The sequence below is a fragment of the Lacerta agilis genome, chromosome 9, assembly GCF_009819535.1.
Source record: "Lacerta agilis isolate rLacAgi1 chromosome 9, rLacAgi1.pri, whole genome shotgun sequence".
In the NCBI taxonomy this organism is placed as follows: Eukaryota; Metazoa; Chordata; class Lepidosauria; order Squamata; family Lacertidae; genus Lacerta; species Lacerta agilis.
In genome coordinates, this window is record NC_046320.1 from 22,050,716 (window position 1) to 22,076,832 (window position 26,117).

Genomic DNA, 26,117 nt, shown 5'->3' on the forward strand with positions numbered 1-26,117 from the left:
GATGAAATTCTATACTCTTACCTGTGAGGATGCCCAACTCTATCAGTGGGGCTTACTTCTGTGTAAACATGAATAGGATTGTGCTGCAGGAAGAGCAAGATTCTCACAGATCAGGCCCAAGAACTAAACTTCCTTCCCTTTCTCATCTAAATCTGCAGCATCTCTGTGAGAATTAAAGATGGTACGGTATTCCCATCTAAACTAAAATACGCAGAATGAAATATGGAATAAAGTGCTTCCAGTATTAGTCATACTTTGGGGATTCTTACATATTCCATGCCAAAAAAGTGATAGTGGTGTTTACAATGTATAATTCTGATAATTTTGAAGTTCCCCCTCTTTGTACCTAGTTCCCAAAAGAGCATAATGTGGAAGGCAGTTTCACATCCATGCTGTTTCAAACACCATCCTTCCCATGTGAAACTTGTGGTCTACACATTTGAATCAGTGCTCAGAATGTGATGTTTGATGCCAGTTTTAAGATCTGTTATGTTTTCTTCACGAGTGCTTGGGGATAATTTTTGTAGATGTCCTATTCTGAAGCGACACATTCTCCTAGTCAGCTTACTCCAAAAGCACTTGCACAGAAAAGAAAACCAGCCCTTATGTGTGCTGCACCATCACACTTAAGATAGTATAACGCTCCAGCAGACTTACTGAACAATGCTCATAGATTTTGGAGGAAGCCCTTACAGCCTTTAATGAAGAAAATATCAACCCATAATTTACGTTGTTTGAGGATAGAGGCACCAAGTGTGAGACCTCCTCCGAAATATGGAAGACAGAGAATGCAGTTTCAATACTTTCACATGAGCACAGATTAATAAAAGCATCTGCTTTCCATTAAGATAGTCATTCTGAGCATCATCTGTTTTTTGTTACCTGAAGCAAAATTCTGGTTTGTTCATTCATACCCACACACCCCTCCCATTTTACTGGAGCTTCATTCTTGCTGCTTGGTCACTACAAATTCACTGTACTTTTAATCTGACACATGAAGATGCGGGAGAAAGAGGGGGAGAGGGAGAGAGAGAGACTGGGCACTGCTTCTATAACTTAACAGTACACAAGTCTCTAATTAATACTGCTATCAAAACATGGACTTAAGACAAACATCTGCAAATTGAATATTATTGCCTGTCAATTTCTAAAAGGAAAAGAAAAAGAAGGTTGAAAAATGTTTGGTGAAATATTTTTCTTCTTCTTTGTAATAACTACAAAGAGTAAATACCTGACTAAAAAACAAGGGAGAGGAACCAAACACAGCAGATGACATTTGTTTATGTGTGCAAAGGAGAATATATGTCATACACCATGCTTACCAGAGTCACACGGTTACCAGAAACTGAGCACCATTTTTTTCCAAAGAATTAAAAACTATTATACAGGAAGCTTGTTTGCATCAATGCACCCTGAACAAGAGGAAGAGGTTACATATAAAAATAAAGGTCAGAAGCGTCTCAAAGAGAAGGCTGTGCACCAAGCTGCTAACCTGCTAACTCAACATAGGTTGAACTTAAAAGTGTAGCCACATGGTCAGCCCATTTTCAAGCAGATTTGAAGACACTTACCACCACCATATGGAAATGCCCGAGCTGAGCGGCTATCATAGCCAGAGGAATGTCCACTGTTGAAAGAGAAGCACACAATAAATTTATCTTAATCATCTTGCTGTTTAAAATATCCAGTTCTGGTTGCTGAATCTGGTATAACAGGAATGAAATCATTCAGCGTGCAATAGCCTCTCTGTTGTCAGTGAAGTCATTTTTAACATTACAGTGGTACCTCGGGTTATGAACTTAATTCATTCTGGAGGACCGTTCTTAACCTGAGGTGCGCTTTTGCTAATGACGCCTCCCGCTGCTGCCGCACCGCCAGCACACAACTTCCATTCTCATCCTGGGGCAAAGTTGTCAACCCGAGGTACTACTTCTGGGTTAGCGGATTCTGTAACCCGAAGCGTTTGTAACCCGAGGTACCACTGTATCTGAATTGTTACCTTTGATCCTAAACCTCCACTATCTTGCGGGATGTCTTTGGCAGAAGAAAAGGCTGAGGAGTAAATCCTACACAAATCCGGAGTGGAGATGGCTGGATGGCACCTTGTACGCCTCCTTCCACCAACTCCTGCAGCCAAGCTGGTGCCAAATATACTGCTCTGCTTTCCTTTGGACCGCATGAGTGAGGTCTAGAGAGGGGTCCTGTTGTCTATGCAGCCCAGGGCCTCCATTCACAATGCCCAGGTTTCCGCCACAGGGACGTCATTTTGGTGCTGCTAACACAGTGGTATGACTGGTGCACTCTACTGTCTCTTGAGACAGACAGATGTCAACAATATGCTGGTCTTTGACACTTGATATGTATTTTTCGAGCCGATTCTATTTTTGTGAGTGGAAATTATTTTTAATGTTGTATTTTAAAGTACTATAACCCACCCTGGGACCTCAGGGTAAAGGTTGGGTAATAAAATCATGACCATCATGTCATATCTGCCAAAATAATTTGGAGTGACTGTAGCTTTTGCCTCTCGCTCTGCACATGCTGTGCTTTCAGCTCTGGTGCGATGACGGAAGACAATCTGGCCAACTGGACCAACCCTGCATGCCCCACATTAGGCATAATATTCCTGCATTGCAGGTGATTTGACTACATGACCCTCGTGGACCCTTCCAACTCTACAATTCTATGATTCTATGCCAAACACTGGAAGGAGTGTTTATTGTGCAGCTCAGCAGTGGCTATAATCCTTTGTTAGATCTGCACAGGCAGAACATTACACAGATTGATGCGACCAGGAATCTATCCTGCCCCTCAAGCAATCAAATGTGGCAAATTCATCCACACATCTATTTTATTCACTACAACAGGGGACAGGGTGAATGAAAGTCCCACTTGGACAGTCTGCCATATAAAATCATTATTCATGAGACTGCTATATATCATATACACTAACAGCCAACTCAGATGATAAATGTTGACAGAAATGGAGCCAAAACTGGGCCACCGAGAAACAAGAGAGATATATCAGTATGCTCGGAGCAAAAAGTACAAATTTGTTTTTTTAAAAAACTTAGGAGGCAGCCGCCTCCCATGGCCCAATGATATGTGACCATGCTCAGTAGCCATGGGATAATGAGTGCTTAATCTGTTGTGGGAATAGGGACACCAATGGAAGAAAGGAGAAGTGGAATGCCTTATTTGAGCTCCTTATAGCTTACATTACAGGTGGTGAACCCCCAAGCTCACCATATGTTCCCCATCAGCTCAATTTCCATGCGGCAATAGCACTGGGGACACAGTCATGCGGAGATGGAGTCGTTTGTGTTCTCATCACAGTGCTGGGCTGAGGTTGCAAACTGCCCCACTCATCAGATGACTGTCCTGAAAAGAGGGCATGTAAAACCCCTTCTCAGATGATCTGCATGGATCACCAGAGGTGGTGTGTGTATGTATGTTTGTGTGCTTTCTGTGTGCTGTATGTTTGGGGTGTGCATTCGCTGGAAGTTTGGCCAACGGTGGATCTAGCTCTGGTTTACAGTATCCTGGAAAACAGCATGGCTGGGAGACATGGACGCTGAAAAGCAGCACTCCTGCTGGGAAGTAAAAATATACTTGCATCCTACTTAACCTCACATTCTCCAAGTTTTGGCTGAATGAGGAAAATATCAGCTGAAATAATTAAAATACTAAGGCTAAAAAAAGATATGTATGGTTTAATTTACTTTCTATTATATGTTTTATCACTCCCCATATATCTTGAATTATTTATATTTACCTCCTCTACCATACTTGGATGAGTGCTATTTTTCTTCTTGAAGACAGTTTAATATTTTATAGAACACTTTTGGACTGTGGTTTTAGAAACGAGATAATGAAAACCTTAAGTAATGTTTATCAGCCTCTTAGGTTTATGGAGAACTTCATTCAACTAGAAGTCTAAGGAAGAATAAAATCATTCTGTGTAAGAAAAAAGTATGTTGGAAATGTGGCAATCAAGAAGCAGTGCAGGAGAAAAGGGCTTGACAGAGAGACTAAACTCTACAGGTGATTGTACATAAGACAATGAAAGTTCAGACTCTGTAGGGAAGAGTGCCCAAAGGAGCAAGAAAAACCATCTTAAGCAAAATGATGATGGCTTAATCTAACTGAAAGGACAACCTGAAAATCTTCTAGAGCCTTCAAAATAACTCAGATGGGAGGATTATTTTTTTCTGTCTATTGGAACAGGGTCTAGAGACCTTCCAGAAAAAATACTAAATGCAAGAGCAGTTACAGAGATAGCTAGTCACGATTTTCTCTAGCGCTTCCACCAATTCAACAAGCAACCATTACACTGAGAATTATTGTATTTTTCGCTCCATAGGGCGCACTGGACCATAGGGTGCACCTCGTTTTTAGAGGAGGAAACAAGAAAAAAATTTTTTTTTCTGGTTTTCCTCCTCTAAAAGCCCTGTTTTTTTGAGAATCAGCTAAAAGTTTTGCAGCTTTTTTTTTTGCAAAGGGAAAAACCCTGTTTTTTGAGGATTAGCTAAAAGCTTTGTAGTTTTTTTGCAAAGAGGGAAAAGCAAAGCTCCTTTTGCAAAGTGGGAAAAGCAAAGAGGAAAAGTTCTGTTTTTATGGGGTTCAACTCACATTTCTGCAGCTTCTAAAGGAAAGGGAGCCTTTTCTACAGTTTCCAGACAGATAATCTAATCAGCCAGTCACATGTAGCTTGGGAAACAAACAACCTCCCTCTGCAGCACATTCAACAAAGGAGGGCGGGGCTGAAAGGGAGCCGGGGACTCTTATCTCTCTCCCAATCTCTTGCTGATCAGCTGCTGAGCAGGGTCCTTTCAACACCCCCTTTTCTCTTTGTAAAATAAAAAGCATGATCCTCTTTTGGCCCCTGAGCAATTCAGCTCCAGCGACCACCATTTGCTCCATAAGACACACAGATATTTCCCCTTACTTTTTAGGAGGAAAAAAGTGTGTCTTATGGAGCGAAAAATACGGTAAACAAAACAAAGCATCAATTTTTTTTAGCCGGCTGATAATATATACCATAGCTCTCCTCACCAATGTTTACCACCACTCCTCTCTGCTTTTGCCTCCTTACAAGGTCAAGTAAGGAGAAGTAGCCCTGGACCTGCACTATTTCTGCACCTGTAACAGACTCCATAGATCTTCTCCTCCCCACCCACTGCCATCAGAGGCTGTTGGCATGAGCAAGTCAAGAGCCATGCCTAGCTGTTCTCTAAACTTGAAGCAATAACCACACCTTGCTTGACATGCAGGAAAAACGTGCTTAGTTGAGATCATTCTACAAATTGAAATTTACCTTTCTATGGTCGGTATTAGGGAAGGTGGTGGTCCTCCAGGTGGGGGAGGGAAGCCTGAAATATTTGAGAAACAAAGAAGTTGCCTTAGCTTATCACTGCTAATTAACTCCTGAAAAACCCAGTACATGCAAGCTGTGTATAGATATATTAAGATAAATATGTGTAACAGTGAAAAGGAATGACATGCCCAAAGTTAAACCATTATTTTCTTATATCATATCCTTGCAATCTTATACTTAGTGTATTTATTCTATTCCATTTATTTTATCCAATTCTTCAATTATATATATTTACCTGACAATTAAAAACTATTTCTGAATTTTAGCTATTTTCTCCAAAGAAATCAAAGTACATTTTTTATTTTTTTAAAAAGGGAAGTGGCAGATTGTCCCCCTATACCAAAATTGCATTCACATTATGTTTCATACTACTAAAACAGATAAATATACCTGGCGGTGGCACAGTTATTGGTATACCTAAAAACAAAAAAAATGCACCCAGTCATTTCAGTAATGAGTTTATTCTGATTCCCACATTACCAGAACAGGTATCATGGCACTCATGCCAACAACGTATTAAAAAGCCACTAAGAGTTGACAGCAATTTCAGCTACTGCCACTCCATATTGGGCTTTGATCCAAAGATGAATTAGTGGGCAGCTGCACCTGTGGCAGGATTTGGGCCAAATGCAAGGTGACATTAGTGGCTTTAAGTTCATAAATATGGGGAGCAGTGAGGCTTCACAGCATGCACCTTGATGCATGTGCCAAATAAGGTTCTGTGGTGTGGGGTCGCTGCTTAAAACTCTCTGAAAGTAACACACCCATATTAATTAACTTAAAGCTGCTGTTTCCCTAAATTAACAGATTGCTCTGAAGATTCCGTATTAATCATGACTTCATCGTCCGGACAACACCGAGTAAACACAAGGAAACTTCATTAACAATCATAGAAAGATTTTCCACTGAATTCCAGGTTCATAGCATCTGGAATATAAAAGTGTTATTACCAACACTAAGCACGTTCTATCAATCTAACCCTACAAATGCAGTTACCTGCGCAACAATAATCAGTTTAAAGAACACCTGTAAGTAAGTACTCCTTTTCCTGTACATGTGTATAGATATGCATGCACAAGTCAATGCAAAAACCCACCTGTGCCTTTATATCCTCAATGTTAACAGACAAGACAGCAGATTCAAAATGTAAAATGACAGGTTAATGTTAACTGGGCCATACTGTCGTCAAAAATGCACTGACTTTATAGCATTAATAGAATAACTTCCACGTTTCTAACACAGACACATGACATATTTTACCAACAAGCATATTTAGCTGCTTTTCCAAAGCATTTTAGGAATGTCTACAGAATGGGCAATTTTAAAAATTCCTAATTCCTGAAAATCTTAGCCCAGACATTATTACTGTGATTGTTAATTGAGTATCTTTTCCAGTAGCAGCTATTCAACTTTCTAGTGTTTTATTTTCAAACAGTGATGGTTCTTTTTGTCTCAAAGGTATTTGCATCACGAGTGGCTAAGTGAACACAGTACAAGAGACCAAACTTCAAAGTGAGATCCTTTTTCAAAGGATCTTCTGAAGGATGTTTTATATTTGAATGCTTAAACGCTCTGGCCAGTAGTTCCAGCTAATATTAGGTAACAAGAAACTAACAAGAAACTTTCCCCTCTTTAAACCAATGAGGAATGGGCAGGTTCTATTTTGGTAGGAGCTTTGAAGACAGAATGCTGGCAGCAGCAAAATTAAAATAAGCCTGGAGATGCCAAAGCCACTACTTATAAGTTATTTTCAAATGGGCTGAAGATACAGGAGATGGCAACCAAAATCTTCTGGCTGGGCTCATCTCATCAACTTGTCTGAATGTTACCAGTCCTCTGCTGCTTTCACCAAAGGGCTCAACTAAAGTTACAACACATGCAGATTTACTTTAATTTTGAACTTCAACAGATGAAAGCTTCTTTAAGATTGCCTCTTACTTGTAGGTGGGACTAGAAGTTCACTCCAAGGCTTAGGCTAGTATTATTCTTTACATTCCTATTTCTTTGAAGGCAACACATCACCTATTCCTCCAACCAACCACAAATGCAAGTGCTATGCTACAGAATTACTGTACTTTAAATGTTGCTACCTTTTTGTTCAAAAGGTTCCAGCATAACCACATGGCAAGCTGTATACCAACTGCACAATTATGTTGTTCAAGAGCACCAAGTCTGCAATCCTAAGCATACATACTACAATATAAGTCCCATGCTCGTGACTGCACTGTAAATTTTCATGGCCTTTTTGTACTACACATTAACAATGCTTTATCTGGGCTGTGTATAAAAATGATTTTAGCCTTTCCTCTTTCCCACTTTGTTTAGCTTGAATGAATTTAAGCATACAGAAAAGAATGCAATTTGCCACACAGATGCCAAATCTGAAAGGGGCCAGGAAGAGAGGGCAAAAGTTTGTTACTCTTCTTAGAAAAGGGACATCATCCGGAGAATGGAAAGTAGGGCTGATAATTCCTTTAATCTTTACAGGGTTAGAGAGAAACATGGAAAAGAACATAGGCAAAAAAGGAAAGCAGTTGGTATGGACTGCTTTTGAAGACTAGCCCACCTCAGGCATCCACTTCCTACCATGCTAGGCAGCAGTCAAGGTTATTGAAACAAGAGTCACAGGCAGTGGTTTGGCACTACTGCCAGAAGCCTCTGTGCAACTTTCCAGCCAGCTTCATGCCAACTGTTGCATTAGAAAAGGAAGCAGAAGCTCGTATGCAGTTGCCCAATGCTTCCAGGTAATCCAGAAGCAAACTGTGAGTGTTTGTCCAGAACTACATTCATGACCCCCCCCCCCCCCAACTTTCCTTGCTGGAATGAAATTGGTTGGAAAGTCATGCAACCGCTGTGCAGTGATGTGAAATCCCAGAAAAACACAAACAGAAAATGAAGGAAAGCCCTATACGAATCACAGGAGGGTAGGAATTGATTTTGAGTAAGTGTATTTCCAACAGAAACGTTTGCATCAATGGAATTATCTCTTTAGCACTATGCTGAATTCCACCCATGTCTGTACTGAGCCATAGATGTTCAACGTAGGAGTTCCTTTTGTTTCTTGATAGATAGAAAACAAGCACTATGTACTACAGTGGAACCTCCCTTTTCGAACGTAATCTGTTCCAGAAGACCGTTCGACTTCCGAAATGTTCAAAAACCAAAAACTGAAAGCGGAAGCCTCAATACAATAGGGAAACTCAAAACAGAAGCCGCGTGGGCACATTTGACAACCGAGGTTCCACTGTAACTCCAAATAACAATTGTTTACCATAATGCTGATGCAATTTTCAACTCCTTTCCCCACTATTTACAAGTATATTGGGTTACAAAATATTTGTAATTATGGTTTGTATAAAAACAGTGTACTAAATATATGTCATAAAGCAGCTTAAGATTTAACGTAAGCTAAATGATTCATAATGCATTTCATTTTCACAGGTGACTGAATAGCATTTAGGTTTGCAGTTTGCCTACGCAAAGGTTTAAAAATCAGTAGGAATTTTACACCTCAGTTGCTTCGCTTTAATTTAAAGCAGTGATGGGAGCATGGCCAGCATTTCTACCGCCCTGCTCCTTCACTAGCTGGCAGCCTTCCTTTGATCCAATTCTGCCTGGAGGCCGCAAGTCACCAGCCCTTACATGAAGCAAATTGTAGTTGAATGCAACATCAGTGAAGCAAGGGGATCTTCACCCGTGGAGGAGAAAATGCAAATAATGAAGAAAAATGCCTTCGAAGGAAAGATGAGGAAAAGATGTGGAAAACCCTTCATAAGAGAGGACCATGTGAAGCCAAGGTAACTCTTGGAAGTTGTCAAGCAAATTGCAAATCTTTTACTGGCCAGAATAACCATCAAATCCCAATTATAGATAAATATATAAAACACATCCTGAACACAACTTTAGCTATCTACTATAAATAGAAACACTGCTAATTATGTTTTTTTTTCCTTTCTGCATCATTTTTTTTTACCTGGAGGAGGAATCAGAGGGGGAGCAGTACTGACAGATGGAGGTGGCGGAAGAAAAGGAGGCGGTGGAAGATGGGTGGGAGGAGCTCCTGGAGGAAAAAACGGAGGGGGCTTGGTAAAACTGTTGTCCACGTCTGCACTGGAGCGTTCAGAAAGAACCTACAAAACAAAACCAACATTACAATTTTCTTTTGAAAAGGGTGGGGGTGCATATTTCCCCCTAATTTACAGATTAAGTTTTTTTCTGAAATGAAGAAACATGTGTTTGCCTTCCAACAGAAACAGGAGAAATTTCTCAGTGAAAACTCTGAAGAGAATAATACAAGCTGTTGCTGGAATAGCCTATGCATTTTGATCTCTCACTCTCTGACAAACACTTCTAAAAGTATGCTCACTTGAAATGAGAAGATGCAAGGTGAAACTTTGACAACACACGAGTGTGAGCATGCCGGGGCCAAACAATACCCTCAATTCTATGTTGCATTAGCGGTAAAGCATGCTGATGACTATAACACCCTAAGAGCACTCATCACATACCATACTTTAACTAAAATGTCTCCTTTTTCAAGGGGCAAAGACTTGTAACCAATGCAGTACTAAGCACTGTCTTGTCAGTGCAAGGATTTCCACTTGAGCAATAGGACTTCTCCCCCTCCTTTCCAGTGCATACCCCACACCCTCCCGAAATCTGTTCCGTAGTGTTGGGGGAACTCCAAGAACAGATTTAGAGGGTGCGTGGGGGAGGGGAGAGGAGACATCCCATTGCACAAGTGTAAATCCTTACACTGATAGGATGGTTATATTGGATACAAGCCACTGGGTTCTTTCAAGCTGCAATTCTCTCCAATTTTGTGACAAGTGGCTTAATCAAATATATGCTTTCTATTTGCTCACTCCTTTTGCATATCAAATATTATATGCATCACATTATCAGTTCTTTAAACTGAAGCTAAGGTGAAAGCAAAATCTGTCTTGTTGTACTCAATACGCATATGTAAGAGGGAAAAAGGAAACCTGTATGTTGCTGTTTTCATTCGCACGCCGCCTTCCTTCTACTCGGCTTATCGTGATCGTCTGTCCAATCACATCTATTGTACCAGAAAGCCTTCTGAAAAGAAATATAAAAGGGAACTGTTACACTGACACACAGGGCCACAGCAAGACCTGAGAGAACGCATCTCAAGCCTTTCAAATGCCTTGTGCATATGTTTCAAAAGGCTATTAGTCAACAAGGATAATCAGCTGAGGGTTTTTTCCTGCTTCTTTGTTTATTAAAGGCAGAAAGATCATCTCAATAGATGATGTGTCATCCCCCAAGAAGAAACATATTGTACTTCTGTTTAAATACAAAATGCTGTATCAGCTGTATCACTGAGAACATTAGCAATATGAAGAGAAAATAAGAGGCATCTATTCATACCTAGCACATACCTGCTTTTCTATTGAAGAAAAAAAATCCTTGAAATTAAAGGTGGAGGTAATAGAAGCTAAAGTTTCAGAAGATTACTTAAAATGAAAGATTGCATGACTAAGAAGGTACTGATGAACCATACATGCTGTGTATCACATATACTAAAGCAAGGCACCTATCCAACAACTGTATACAACTTGTGAGAGCCAGGTTCTCCATCAACAAGTGGATAAATGTTGTTACTGCTCTCTACGCCTCCTGCCTTCAAGTTGAAAGCTGGATCTTCCCAACAAGGCAGATTCAGCTTTGGAGTCATCTGTTGTTGACCTCTACTCTCAATCCTTAGATGGGGCAAAGAACTATAATTCCTAGCAAATATTATTGCCTAAGAAGAGAAGATCAATTCTTGAACAGGCAGTGATGCCTCAAGTATTAATCCTTCTGACAGGCACATTTCCAAATTTGCTGTAACATGCACCCCAAAGGGAAGCAACCTCAACTTTTTTCTGTTGGGTGGTTTCTAGACAAAAAGTTACCATTCATACCCTACTGAAGTAAATGGCAAGACTCCCATACATTTTAATAAGGTTGCATCTCATCCAAACAAAGCAAGTTAACGTAAAACCAAAGTATTCCCTCTCCAAGTATGACATAAAGCCAGCATACAAAAGCTAGCTCTCAAGAGTTACTCTTACCTCCCAATATTCATGTGGCTGAGAGGACAGTTGAAATTTGTGGCCGAGATCAGAAGAGGGGTGAAAATGTGGATAGTTTATTGTAACACACCATTTGCATAATCTGTTTTAAACTGTTTTTAATATTTTTAATATTGTTGAGACCTGCCCTGGAACCTTGTGGTGAAGGGCAAGCAATAAATCTTCTATTATCATCATCAACATTTACAGATTAACTTTTAAGGAATGGAACATCCCAGCTTTCCCCTTTAAGAATTGACATTTTTCTATCCCTGCACAGTGCCTGTAGCTACAGAAGTGAAATAGTCCGGCAACAACAGTCAACAACTTTAATATTGTTAAAACAAAATGCAACTAAGTCAAACATTAACTACCAGATGATAAATATATGGATGAATGAATTCTACACTAGTTACAAAGGAGCTAAAATTTACAAACAGCTGATGAGAATGTAACCTAAGAAAAGCCTCAAAATCTTCAACAGTATTTCAAGGGAACGTGCAAGCAGGCAAACTAAAAGCAGAAGACAAACACAACCTTTTTGCCAGCAGTTAAGAATTTTAGGGTGTTAAATCTTTAATAGTGTAACCTGCTCTGAAAAAACAGAAAATAATGGTTAGGAAAAAGATGAAGCTGCATTGATCATTAGTAATAGGAAGAGGGTAGCAGCAAGCATACAGAGGCAGACTATACACCAGAAAATTAGGGCCCCCGTCGCCAACTACAGCAGTTGCTTTATACAGAATTGATTATATATCTGTACTTAAAAGGCCTCAACATTTAAATATTATATGAACTACACTGACACGGGTCCACAATTTCACTCAACTTTACTTAGCATGATCAGTATTCTACCATCCTCTGGCAAGCACAATGACGTCCAACCGCCCTTTTGACCTTGGAATTGGGGGAAAGGTAGGGCAATAAGGAAAAAGACAACAAATTGTGTCCAAAATCAGCAGACAACAATATTTCTACAGGCCAGTGGGAATGTAGTAAAAAGGCCTATGAGTACATTCAGAGTGTGTTCCTCTTTCCACTGAGCAAATGCACCTCCAGCTAATAAATGAAGTATACTCAGCTCTTTATGGGATCAGGCTGTAAGCCAAGCTTCCTCAACTTCAGCCCTCCGGATGTTTTTGGCCTACAACTCCCATGATCCCTAGCTAGCAGGACCAGTGGTCAGGGGTGCTGGGAATTGTAGTTTCAAAACATCTGGAGGGCAGAGGTTAAGGAAGCCTGCTGTAAGCCATCAGAACAGATGACCCTGGGTTTGTTTGTTTGAGTGGTTTTGCAGAAGACTGTGCATCAACACAGTCACAATCCTCCACCTGAACTTCAAGCTCAATTTCTGGACAATTCAAAACTCTTCCCTCACAAGCTCCAGATCAGGACGAGAGCTGAGCCTTGCCTATTTTGTGTTGCGATTGTAGTGAATCCAACAGAGCCCTAAGTATCTCAGAAGTACTGTTTAACTGTGTTGATGATCCCTGCCTAACTCTCTCTCTCTCTCTCTCTCTCTCTCTCTCTCTCTCTCCCCCCCCCCCCCCAGGTTCAAGGGGTCTGGGTTTAAGGGATTGTCCTGGAAATCATGTAAAGTTTCAGAGTTAGAGTGGAAGGTCAGTGATAAGATCCTGCTCCTTGAAGTGATCAAGCCAAGCAAAGTTTGTGGACTCTTGAATGAGTACAAATCAGAAACCACTAAAAATACAGGTTTAAAATCTTATACTTAGGAACTAGGTGGGAAAAGTTAATACAGGGTTTTCAACATGTAGATTAAATAGCCGAACAATTCAAAACACAAAATATCTGTGCCTGAAGACGGACAGAAATGACATATACACTTCATCTAGCTGGAGGCAATGAGCTAGGAATCAACAATCTTTTTGGAGAGAAGTAGGACGGTATACCTACTATTGTGGCAACCGTCACAAAAGCTGTTATTGTTAAAAGTGATTGAAGTTAAGGGTTGGGAGGTTCATCCTGTCTGCAAGGATTTGCTTTGTAATTTTACAAACTGATACTTTAAAAGTATGGTGCTACAGTGTGCTATTAAGGGATGCGAGTCCACCAGCTATCTAAAGGGATGAGTCTGGCAAATACTGGATGGGTATCCTCCTTGGGTTCCACAATGGAAAGAAGGGGATACATAGGCACAGTTTACAAACTAGTTTGTATCCTGTTTGTTAGCAGCATATGAAACCTGCTATTCTGATGTGAAGCTTGCCCTATTTCTATGCTTTGCTGTTACTAAATGATTATTATATTGAGCAAAACCTACCTGGTTTTGATAGTATTAATCCCCAGATATCACTGTACTCGTAAGATTTAGCACTTTTGCTCTATGTAAGAAGTGTGGCTATTATTACCCACTACATTTATACTTTGGAATTAAGGATAGGGGTTTGTGCTGCAAAATCTGGGCATACCCTTAAGTCCGGAATGCTATTCTACAGCAGCCTTGCCAAAACACATACAATCAATGAGTAAAATTAGCATTGTAATTCAAAAAGGACCATGTCCCTTTTAACTTCTTACCTTAGTTCTGGCGATTCAGCCCTCCCATATCGGTCCTGCCACTTCCCAACACCTGAACTTGTTTTTCTGGCTGCAGTGCTCGGCTGTGACTGAGAAGAGGCGCTGTTTCTGGTGAGATAAATTTTCTAGGTCTTTCTTTTCCTCAGGCATTACCCCACTTTCAATGAACCCCCAATTGGCCTTTCCACATAGGAGATATAGAGTATGTTGTCCCTTATTTATGGAAGAGAAGAGCAGAAACAAAACCTCAAATCTATCCCTTTTTGACCCTTCCTTTTCTGCGTAAGGTGACCTGAGAAGCCCTATGTCCCAGACTTATTTATCCAGGTCTCCACTGGGGACTCTGATCTGGCTTTCTGTTGATGAGGCACAGCCAGTAATGTTGCTATCAAGAAGAAGAACACTAGGTTATTGTGTTTAACCCCTGGGTTTGTGTCACTTTCCAGCGATAATGGGGCTAATGATGGGTCTGGCGTATGTTCCTGGCTTGTACCCAAACAAGGAAGTTATTAAGCAAAGGAAACATGGAAGTACAGGGTTCGTTCATGGAACGCCAAACCACGGTTATGTTTTAATGTTTGAACCAACCCTTGGCCCAGTTTGGTTATCATGATAAGCCAGAGTTTTATCACCAACTGGCATGAGCCAAAGCTAGCCTTTGATGCACACAGCTAGTGCAGTCAAGGAAGAAATTTCTGTATTTCATTAATCATAAATGAATTATGTTCATTCATTCTTTGATACATCACTTAACAAAATCCCTAAGCACCACACACAGATTTACAATCATAAAATCACAAGCAAAAAATCAGTACATAGTATCAAAACACAGAGAGTAGAATAGAGTAAAACATTAAGCAAAACATTAAAATATAAATATCGCTTTGGGTGCTTTCAAGAAAAGATATAGTAAGCCTTGTTCAAACCCTAAACTGGTTAATCTTAACTACTGTTAGTTGAAACAAAACCATTTCACAAACTATGGTCTGAATTTGGCTCATTTCAAACAAGCTATACTTAAAATTAATGCATGGTGTAGGTGAACATGTTGCTGATAAGATGCAATTAATGGGAAAATGAAACAAAAGTTTCCAGTCTAGTCCTTGTGGGAGAAGGACAAGGGAAGCAGCTTGTTCCCGTCAGTGATTTCATCATGTAGTCCTGTTCATTATCTGTACTTACTTAGCACAGATGCTTTAAACAGGGACTTAAAAATCCACATTCTTACTATTGATCATGCTAAAATATTTTTAAAAATCCCTTTAACTTTTCCTGGTAAAATTCCACACACTTCAGATACATCTAGGTTTGCAAACTAAAATATGAAAAAGGTTAAGATTTGAGACAAGGATAGCAAACTTTTATTCTCTTCACTTTAAGAAGAGAACAACCAGAAGGTATTTTCTCTCTATGGCAGTTTGAAAATATCCAACTAACCTGTTTGATGGGATGCCTGTCTTGAATAAGGGAGGGGGAGAAGTAAACTCAGTTTTGGTTGGTGGAAGTGGCATTTCTTTCTCCATGTTTCCAGTTCTTCCCTGCTGCACCTTCAGAATAAAGTTTCTTCATTAGCATTGTCTAATGTATTGGGGGCGGGGGGCGAGAAGGAAGCATCTTGACTTAAAGTACAGGGCTGAACAACAAAACTCTTAACGAATTATGGCTGCTCATCTTAGCAATCTTGTGTAGGAAAATTATGGCCTGGATTCAAAGACTGTTGCAACTAGTTCCATGTACCCAAAAGAGCCTGCGTCACCCACACAAGCCTGTGATAAACCTTCTTCCAATCTGGGGGAGTTTCAAAAATAGTTTGTGCTACAGCATGAAGATCAGATATATCACAAGGGAACAGGTGAGAAATAAAAAAATTCCACTGGACATGTTTGATGAATGAGCATAAAGTAACTCTCTTAATGCCAAAAATGCTTGTATTATTTTGCTACAGCCTACCCGGTACATGAGATTTTCTGCAAAGCATCATTCTTCAATGTGGGAAAGGGACAGAAACTGAAAATTATAGCATGGTGAACTTTTGAAAAGTTTCAACAACCAGGTTTCTACCAGAACAAAAGCAAAACAAACTCATATGGTGTCCACCGTGGAAAAGTAGTTCTTCATGGCATCTGGAGCAAAAAGCAAAACACAGTTGGCACAGTAATTGTAGTCTCATTAAATGTGATCATCTCCTTTCAGATAATCATGCCAATCTTCAACATCAGAAAGGAACAAGGCTACAGAAAGATTGTCTCTCTATAAACTTAAGAATTCCAAGCCATTGAACAAGGACTGTAATAATCTAGACTAGTCTTCATGCAGACTGTCCTGCACATGAACTGTGTCATTAAAAAATGCCTTCCACTTGCTAAGAAAATTCTTCTTCAAGTAAAGTAAACAAAACTTAACATACAAATTAAGCAGAGACAGGAATCAAAACCCTTTCTTTTTACAATAGAGCAGGGTGCTCTTAGCTACTTGCTTGAGGCAACAAATAATTACTGCTATGTATGTGACAATAATGTCTCCCTCTGTTTAGAACATTGTGGTGTTGTACAGCTAATTATGACTCTATAAATTGCCAAAGAGCAGGCCAGGTAGAGTAAACCACATCCATTTTCACAGCTCTGTGCCCAGAAAAGTCACCAACATACTCCTCCAATGCCATCAAGTAGTCTCAGAGAGCAGAGCCATCTGGACTGTTAAACCTCTCCAATCTGGGCATCCATACTATCACCAAAAGGCTAATGTATTCCCAAAGATCTCCCCCTATTTGAAGGCAGCAAAGTACACCTAGCCTTCAAATTCTCACCAGATGTTAGTGAAAAGCACCACTGGACCACAGAATTTTAAATCAGGAGCATTCAAAGTCTGCTATTGCAGTGCAGCAGTCAAGAGTTCTGAGTTGGAATGTGGAAAACCAAAGTTCAAATCCAGATTTAAATATTAAGTTTGCAAGGTGGTCTTGAAAGTAGCACTACCTCTTAGAATTGTTGCTAGGCTTAATGCCACCCTTAGGTCCTTTAAAGGATACAATGAAAAATAAGAGATAAACAAACTAGGAAAGAGCAAACTTCAAATTATTAGTATTACATCAGCCTTGTCTAGATTAGACATCAATTTGGTCTTCTGTACCCAGAACTGGACTACTGAACGCTAATAAAGAATGGAAAACTTGGCTAGTGCATCCAATCCAAAATCTCTACTCAAATTTACCTGCAGGCATATTGTATGCACATTGATCAGGCATTCTTATTTATATAGTAAAACTAATTATATTAGACAACTGCGCATTAAAAGGGATTGGTAATTGGTTGCCCTTGGGCTAAAACCTCCTCCACCTGGCCCCTACTGGCCCAACCTAAATGAAAGTGCTTTAAAGAAAGGGAATCATATAGTTCCAACTTTCACTTTAAGAAACAAAGAGCGTGCATGAGCTTACACATTCTACTCAACTGCACTCACATATGTATTCTGGAAAAACAAAGCACCCCCATAAATCTTGAAGCCATTTCCCCAAAAACATATTGGTTCCTTGGCACCAGGAACCTACTCATCATCTTACACCATGTCGTCCCTTAATATAAAGTCTTTTCACTCAGGTGTCCACAAATGCAGTTGCCAATGGAGACCTCCTATCATTTATCCAGCACGAAGCAAGACTCCTCTCCCCCAAGTTCTCCACACAGCACTGAGATCTCAAGAGGACAGAAAACTCTCACACTTCATGCAGGAAACATAAACACTGCATTGCCTATGAGTCCTTCTACATGAATGTATGGCAGGGGAAAGGCAAAGTCTCATGTCTAGGTTCTAACTTCAGAAACAGTCAATGTTCTTGCTGTTTCCCAGTATCCTGCAAGGCTAATAAAACTCCCTGGAGCTCTCCATGCACACCAGAGGGAAAGGGTCGGTGACAACAGCTGTCTGCCAACACCAGCCAAAATATGTGTTCCTCTATCCTTACTGCCAGCTTTATAGTTATCTATGAGGGAGAAAATTGCTCTACCCCCAATAATACAGAAGTGGATCATTCCTGATATCAGTGAGTGTGAAGGGGGGGGGGGACCGACCACAAGAGAAGCCATCCATTCAATTGGTTCTGATCATTCTCCAGCATGTTTTATCACTTGAATACTGCACAGAAAATAAAAACACATTAAACATTGACACTTCCATAAACTAGAAACTCATCTGACTAAAGGGATGCAGCATACAAGGAATTAAAGAACTGCCATAGCAATCATTAGTACATTAGGCCATCAAGTCACAGGCTTGCAGCAGCAAAGGTAAATTACAGGGTTCTACATGCAGCACATCTGGAGTATACATCAAAACACTTGGGAAAAACAGCTACGCCCACTTGTGCTTAGATTCAGACCTTGGAAATGGTATGGCAAACAGTGATTAGAGTGACTAAGGAAAGTTTACCAACATTCACCTTAAAAAGATTGTATGTGCCATCTGGAATCTCTGCCCCTGGCGTTACTTCCATAGCAATGTCTTCGGCCTAAGTTAAATAACACATTGCCCATTAAAACACCACATTATGGACTGATGGGCTACAATACAACTAACAACAGGTTACAAGCTAGTTGTAGCTTGGTGGTTCCACACTATCAACACAAAGGCCAACAAAGAAATGGAGCAAAACTTCTGGGTGACAGGAAGAGGAAGGAAGGTAGGTATGTACTTTGAACCACACAAAGGCTTCTAACACTCACTGCGGATACAGTGCTATTCCAACTTCAGAAGGAAAAGCATTTCCATAATTTGGTAATCAGAGAGTCTATTCATTACCGTAATTTTATTTGTCGTTGAGGTAACAGGTAAAATTTCAAGTCCCATTCGTATTCTCTTTTGTTTTTCACAGTATGCTTTCCAGGTGTCTTCATTAAACCCATAATTGAAATAATCTGAGAGATCAGCACCTTAAGAGGGATAAAACACAAACAGTCTAAAAGTTACAACTCAACTGGCAGAGAGAAGGGAAAGAACCCAGTCCTCCACTAAGCTGTTGGTTTTTAAGTGAAACATAGCTGAAAACCATTGTAAAAGGGGGTGTTTTCTACTCCCCCCCCCCTGCAGCACATACTAGCTACCAGCAGTGACAATTAATTAATTGCATCACAAGAGAGAGGGCACTTGACCAAATGGTACATCATCTAGCCAAGAAGTGCAGCAAAGCAGAAAACTCCAAGCAGACACTCAAAATAATAATAATAATAATAATAATAATAATAATAATAATAATTCTTATTTATTTATACCCCACCCATCTGCCTGGGTTTCCCCAGCCACTCAAAAGACACCTATGCAGTTAAGAGGACTGGTCTGCTGATACGATGATTTAAAAGATGCCAGGCATATTCTTGTACATGAAAATTCATTTATTTAAGGGTTTATTCCACATTGATTTAAGAAATTAACAACACAACTTCTTGCCCATAAATTGTGTTCATTGGGTTCTGAGCAATAGTGACCACCCTACTTTCTAGTTGACTAAAGGCTTAAGTTCCAATTTGCTGCATGGAAAACCCACATTTTTGTTCACTTATACAATCTCACTGACAAGCTTCTACAGTGATAAAAATTCAAACAGCAAAATTTGTTACCTGGCTTTCTCCAAGGTTTATCCTCAAAGGAATCCAAATCAACTTCTAATAGTGGAACACCATTAATACTTCCTGGTGCATCCAGATCAACTCCTTTCACTTTTGCCCCTATAAAGAAGTGTCAAAACATTAACTTAAGTTTATGATAAGAACCACCACACTGTTAACAATTCTACATTTAGAATTAAAGCATATATGTGTTTATAAGGCTAACAAATAATTGAAAACAATGAAATAACTAGATACATGGGGGCAGGGAGACTTTCAATAGCTACCCTGGGAACATCTTTAAGGAGAGGCTATCTAATATTTTTGCAAAAAAAAACTTGCAATGATAGAACTAATAACTTTACAGTTGTACATAAATGCATTCATTTTCATTGTTTTTCTAATTTCTTGCTGTACAATAATGATTGGGATAGTCAGTACAGAATGCTGATTTTTCTCTTCTATTTTTAATTTTTGACAGCACAGAAGACGCTTACCAGAAGATCCGTAAGATCGTCCTCCTGTCTTGATATTAAGATTCACAGGGGCTGCTCCATACCTAAAAATTAGTGTTTGTATTATTAAGTGGAAAAAGGAAGGTTGACAGCTGCCAACTTTAGCACCCATTATTTGCACAGGAAACAAAGCCTAATACTTTTTTAACACATTATCCAAGCCACAAAAATAACTCAGAATTTGAGGAACATGCTGGCACCATATTCCCATTTTGAATCATGTGTTTCAAAGCATCTGCAGCATAAGCACTGATTTTCAATATTATGAACAACCAAAATATTCCATTTTAAAGCTGTATTATCTACAATCAGTTGGATTGTGTTAATTTTTACATAGTTAACCTGGCAAAATACTTAAAGGGAAATTTTTTTGTTATTGACCTTTGTATGTTAGTCATAAAAAGCCCACATATGTGACTAGCCCATTAAAAACGAAACTGGCCTGCTCAAACACATGACCAGATGATTGAAAAACAAAACAAAAGTGTTACAACTTACATGTTTCCTTGCTACAGTTTGACAAGGCAAGTGAATATTCACTTGCCTGCCTTAGATTAGATCCATTGTGTCATGGAACTCAGATGCTGAGCCAGCCAGCCAGCCAGCCAGCAAGGAACCAACCCACCCGTGATACGTATAATTTTCCAATGCAAACTAGGGTAATCTGTCCCACATCACTGCAGACAGCTTACCCATATTGTGGGGCTCCTGTTTTAATATCTCCTATCGTGACCTGAACATCGTCTTCATCGTCATCGCTGTCGCTATCACTGTCATCCTCAGCCTCTGTTGCTTTCTACAAGAAAAAAGATCGCAGTTACAAATTACATTCAATGTAAGTAAGTGACCAACAATGGCAGACTAACATTTAATATAGTACTTTCACTACAATTATTTGAAATTAAAAAATAATGTTACTGCTTTTTCATATCTAGGTAATATTTATATCATTTAAGACTTCCAAAAAAAATTAAAAAAAACTAAGCAGAAAACTGAGTGTTGAGGAAAAACACTGACATCTCAAGAGAGAAAGAGGAGGAAATCTGGCTCATTTCACAACCCCAGGACATTTTTATATGGACAGTAGAGCATATAAATGGTGCACCACTGAAGTCAATATGGGCTCTGCCACTGACTTACAATGGATGTGGACACAAGCATCCTCACTATTAAGGTTTTCTAACTAGCGCTGCATGAGAAATAACACAATAATAAAAAGTCTGAAATACTTATGCATATGTCCATAGTATCCATTGAAAATACTGATGGGCATCAACCAAAAATGCTATCAAATGCATTAGAAAGCTAAGCAGCCACTCCTCCACAAAGTTGGACAAATTATTCACTGATACTGCTAGCTTTGGAAAGATTATTTTAATCTCCCCCCCCCCCTTAAATAATAGTACTAATAATCCATGAATAATTCACAGTACAGTCTCACAAATGAAATGGCACCAATTTATATATCAAACACAAATGCAACGTAGCACAGTCCTGACAGCATTTTTTCCAGAGAAAACCAGCTTCAGGCAAGATCCACTATGAGCAGATATGGCAGGTGAGGAGGGGTTGCTCAGCCCTTACTCCACCAGATTTATTTATTTTTGCTCCAAACTTCAATGCAACAGAAAAAACAGGTATTGGGCCAGGGGCTAAAATACTACTTATCTACCCAGCTGGTCTCTCCTAAAACCACCATCCTTCACAACAAACAGCCATTGGGGCTGTGTTATGTGCATGTTGTATGAAGATTTCTGTATCAGGTAGTTTGTTTTGTTGTTTTTCAGTATCAAGGCAAGTATTTCAGCATTAGTCAAATGCAATCACATGACTCGGTGAAACAAACGAACTCCTACTGAACTAAATTGTTTTTGCAATTATGTTAAATGTATTCATAATGTTGTACCAGTTTTTGACTGATATTCAACACCATTGTGGAGAAGGGGGGAAATGGAAGACAGTGAAACAGACTTATTGGATGGGCTTTCAAAGGTGAGCCTAATTCCAGAAGCCGTACTATCAAGCTTTGGATTTTTCAAATCATTTAGCACCTGGGTTGACTTAACTGAATGTTGTGATAATAACATCCTGCAGAAAAACACAATGACTTGAGTTCATTAGACATCACAAGCAGTTTGTTCAGAATCTAAGTACATCAAATAATTGGTTTCAATCACCGTTTTCACGACACCATTTTCAGCAGCGGCTTCTTCTTCATTACCAGTTGGAGGTTGAGCACTTAAAAATAATCGTAATAAAAAACATTAACCAAGTTATGAGGTCTTAAGATGTATAAGAAAATCAGTTGCACTTAAAATGGGTTTTGTACTTGTTATATCTTGGATGGATGACACAGCGTTCCATAAAAATCTGTATATTACCGCATTAATATCCCATCCTTCCTCAAAGATGGTGTACATGGTCCTCCCGCTTCACCATAATATTCTCACAGCCCTGTTAGGCTGAGAAATAGTGGCCAGCCCAAAGTCAGCCCATTACTCCATGCAAGCACTTTGAATAAATTCAGTTGGAATTTTATATATTCAAAGCACAATTCAAAATGTTGGTGCTGACCTTTAAAGCCCTAAATGGCCTCGGTCCAGTATACCTAAAGGAGCGTCTCCACCCCCATCGTTCTGCCCGGACAGCTTTCGAGGTCATGTGGCCAGCATGACTAAACCGCTTCTGGTGCAATGGAACACCGTAAGCCAGAGCGCACGGAAACACCATGTACCTTCCCACCACAGTCCAGTATTTATCTACTTGCACTGGGGTGCTTTTGAACTGCTAGGTTGGCAGGAGCTGGGACAGAGCAATGGGAGCTCACCCCGTGGTGGGGATTCCAAACTGGCAAACCAAAGAGGCTCAGTGTTGAGACCACAGTGCCACCAGCATGGCGTATTGTATCGTATAGTAGCTCTTAAATAATAATAAATCCATGTATTATCAACACATTTCACACTCAATGCTACGATACACACAAATAAAAGAATACCTACTTGCCAGGTGTTTCCTCAGGTTTCTCATCTTCATTTTCATCTACAAAAAGCAACAAGAAAAAATACCACCTCAAAATTATCTGTCTGCAATAGTACAAACAAGAATCCCTCACAAATTTCCAGTTTTAATTTTATACAAAATGCACAGATCCCATTTCTAAATATTCCAGCTGCATTTCTCAAACCGTGTATTATCTGCAGTCAGGATTGTCTCCCTTTTCACTAGTCCAGGGGTCAGCAACCTTCGGCTCTCCAGATGTTTCGGACTACAATTCCCATCATCCCTGACCATTGGTCCTGTTAGCTAGGGATCATGGGAGTTGTAGGCCAAAACATCTGGAGAGCCGAAGGTTGCCTATGCCTGCACTAGTCCTTCTCCTACACATGAATTCCTAATGGGTTCAAAGTTTTTAAGTTTTATAAGGCTCCAATTCTAAATTGTACCAAATAGTTTTCATGGTTACGAGTTTTAACTGAGTGTATTGGTGTTTAGATTTCAAATCCCATAATAATTACATAAAATGCTAAAGATGTTCCCCAAGATTCCAAACTAGGATTGCTCACATATATTCAAAGATAAACCTTGTGGGTACAGAGATTAGTGAAATTTTTGCTTAACTGGAGAAAGTCTTTTATTACTATAATAGAGACAATGTTATCCCATTATAACTTACTTCCCATTACAGTACTTTGTCAAATGTTTTGCTATCAGAAAAAAATTACTTTTCTGAAATCAAGTATAGTAAACCTATCTCACTTCTTAGTGCAACTTAGCTTTACTGTCTTCTTTCTTACCTAGCATCTTCTGTACTTTAAAAAATGCATGACAGGCACAATGTCAACAGGCAAATCTTCTCCCATTGTTTGATTTCCAGGGGAAATTTTATTGGTTAAATCTGCATGTTATGAAGCTGTGAAAGTTACAGCACACCTATCACTTGTGTTGCAATTATAATGCAAAACCACTTCTATGGTCAGAATACAAAAAAGAGCATTCATGTCAAGATGTTCAACAAAATTTCAAAGAATCCAACTTTTGATGGTGATTCAAATCTCACCCTGGCAGTTCTAAACATAGCTGTTAGAAGGTTATCAAACCTAAAGCCTTAAGAGTCGCTGTGACGTCCACATTTATATATATTTCCCCATCTCTGCTGAAGTGCATACAGCAATTCCATGTAAGTAGTGGCATAACTTGTGGTTTCTGGCACGGGCAATTTGTGTAGCACCTGGACAATAAGTTCCAGTGGACAACTCCCCCCACCCCACCAATAACCTGTTTATTTGCTTTTGGTATGGCATTGATTCTGCACCAATAGATGTGAGCTGTGTTTACTTTTTACTTTTTCTTTGTGAGTTGAAACCTGCTTCCTGCCTTTTCCTTGCAAGCTGTAACCTTGTCCCTTAAACACACAGGGACACAAACCTCCAGTAAAGCAGCAATATAGAGGGAGGGGTGTTCTTGTTTTATTATGTATCTTGTGTTTTTATCCTGTATATTTCTGTTGTGAACTGCCCCTAGATCTATGAAAGAAGGGTGGTATACAAATTTAGTGAATCAGAATCAGCATCATAATGACATACCGTTTGTGCCTTAACTCTCTACTTTCCCTTACTATCTTTGTACTGGTTGGAAACAAACTCAATAAAAGTGTGTTTCTGAACACCTTGGGCTTCCCCATGCCTCTCAGGCAGGCAGGCAGGCAAAGGACCAAAACATGTTGGTGCATTGCTGCTGGCAGCCTCCCAACTCCCCCAGTATTCCTGATGTACCTTACCACTAATAACAACAAAACGTTCAAAAATCGCTAATGGTCCAAAGGCCTCGGAAACTCCAGAGAGAAGTGCCTCGATACGATGGTGGTCGAGGTAAAACACATTAAAAAGCTGCTGGGCGAAGTATTAAAAAAAACAAAACCCAGGGCTATGGAGAGTCAGGGAGGAGTCTACCACCAAAGCACGAGGCCTCGAAACAGACCGTGACTTGTTTCCTTTCGCTTTTTCACAAAGACCCAAATCGATTCACAACAAGGCACCCCAACTGCATCCAGGGGGCCCCTCTCGGCTGCTTAAAAAATAACCATATGCATGCGCCAGTTCAGCGGGGCTTAACTCTCCCCCGGTGAATGTACAATGGGGCCCGGTGTGCAAGGAAGGCACCGCCTATTCCTTTTCCAACCCACGGGGCTCCAAATCCCCAGCGGGGGGGAAAGAGGGGCCTACCGAGCCTCCCTTAAGGAGACGGGCAAACGGCATAAAGGCGGGCAGAGGAAGGTGCCGCGCTGCAAAGGGCAACCCGCCTCCTTCCTTTGGGAGTCCCCAGAAGCCGGCCGCGGAAAGAGCAGGCCCCGGCTGCGGCCTGCAACAGACACGCCGCGGGGCAGGGCCTAGCGTTTCCCGCCGGCCTGGTCCGGGAAGCAGCATAATGGCGGCGTGGGAAGGTGGAGAGCAGCTTGAAGAAAGGGAACCGGGTGGGGTGGGGGTGGGGGGTTGAGAGAAGCTTCGTACCGCCATAGAGCCACTCCTCCTCCTCATCCCCGGCGCCGGCCCCGCTCAGGTCCGCCGCCAGCCTCTCCACTTCGCCGCCGGTCGACATGGCTGCTTGCCGCTGCTGATTCTGCACGAGGAAGGCCCGGTTGCGCTTCGCTGAGGCGAGTCCCGCAGTGCGTCCCCCCCACCCCACACACTCCAACCTCGACCGCTTTTGATTCTTGTCGGCGGTAGGATGAAGGACAACAACAATGGCTGCCTCTCTCTCTCTCTCTCCCCGCCCCCCGCGCCCGGAGAAGCCGAGCGGCGGCGGCGGCAAAGCGCTACGGCACCTCGGCCTGCACTTCCCCTCTGCCGCCGCTGCGCGACTGACACGCTCGGGAAGGGGTAGGCCTGAGCCCCGTCGGTGGGCGCCGCTTTCCTACTGAAAGCCTTTCTCTGCCAGCCCTAAATGTGCTTACTCTGAAGTAAGCCCTGCTGAGCTCAGCGGGGCTTACTTGCCCAGGACAAGAGTGCCCTGGGAA

General features: G+C 40.7%; 1 protein-coding gene across 9 annotated transcripts in view; it reads right to left on the reverse strand.

The window, feature by feature from the left end:
* The window catches only part of FIP1L1 (factor interacting with PAPOLA and CPSF1), a 34,263-nt gene extending 8,493 nt beyond the window's left edge, over window positions 1-25,770 (reverse strand). The window contains exons 1-15 of one of the 9 annotated variants that reach the window (XM_033159921.1): window positions 25,612-25,770; window positions 23,104-23,143; window positions 22,282-22,342; window positions 20,797-20,900; window positions 20,087-20,148; window positions 19,602-19,709; window positions 18,787-18,917; window positions 18,428-18,496; window positions 15,430-15,539; window positions 13,993-14,100; window positions 10,363-10,453; window positions 9,351-9,507; window positions 5,768-5,794; window positions 5,318-5,372; window positions 1,572-1,627 (exon numbers count right to left, since the gene is read on the reverse strand). In XM_033159921.1, coding sequence (XP_033015812.1) covers window positions 1,572-1,627; window positions 5,318-5,372; window positions 5,768-5,794; window positions 9,351-9,507; window positions 10,363-10,453; window positions 13,993-14,100; window positions 15,430-15,539; window positions 18,428-18,496; window positions 18,787-18,917; window positions 19,602-19,709; window positions 20,087-20,148; window positions 20,797-20,900; window positions 22,282-22,342; window positions 23,104-23,143; window positions 25,612-25,699 — 1,267 coding nt within the window. In that variant the 5' untranslated portion in view covers window positions 25,700-25,770. Of the gene's footprint in view, window positions 1-1,571; window positions 1,628-5,317; window positions 5,373-5,767; window positions 5,795-9,350; window positions 9,508-10,362; window positions 10,457-13,992; window positions 14,101-15,429; window positions 15,540-18,427; window positions 18,497-18,786; window positions 18,918-19,601; window positions 19,710-20,086; window positions 20,149-20,796; window positions 20,901-22,281; window positions 22,343-23,103; window positions 23,144-25,611 lie in introns of all 9 variants that reach the window. The other 8 variants (XM_033159923.1, XM_033159920.1, XM_033159924.1 and 5 more) reach the window with 8 other exon arrangements.
* Window positions 25,771-26,117: the final 347 nt, after the last annotated feature.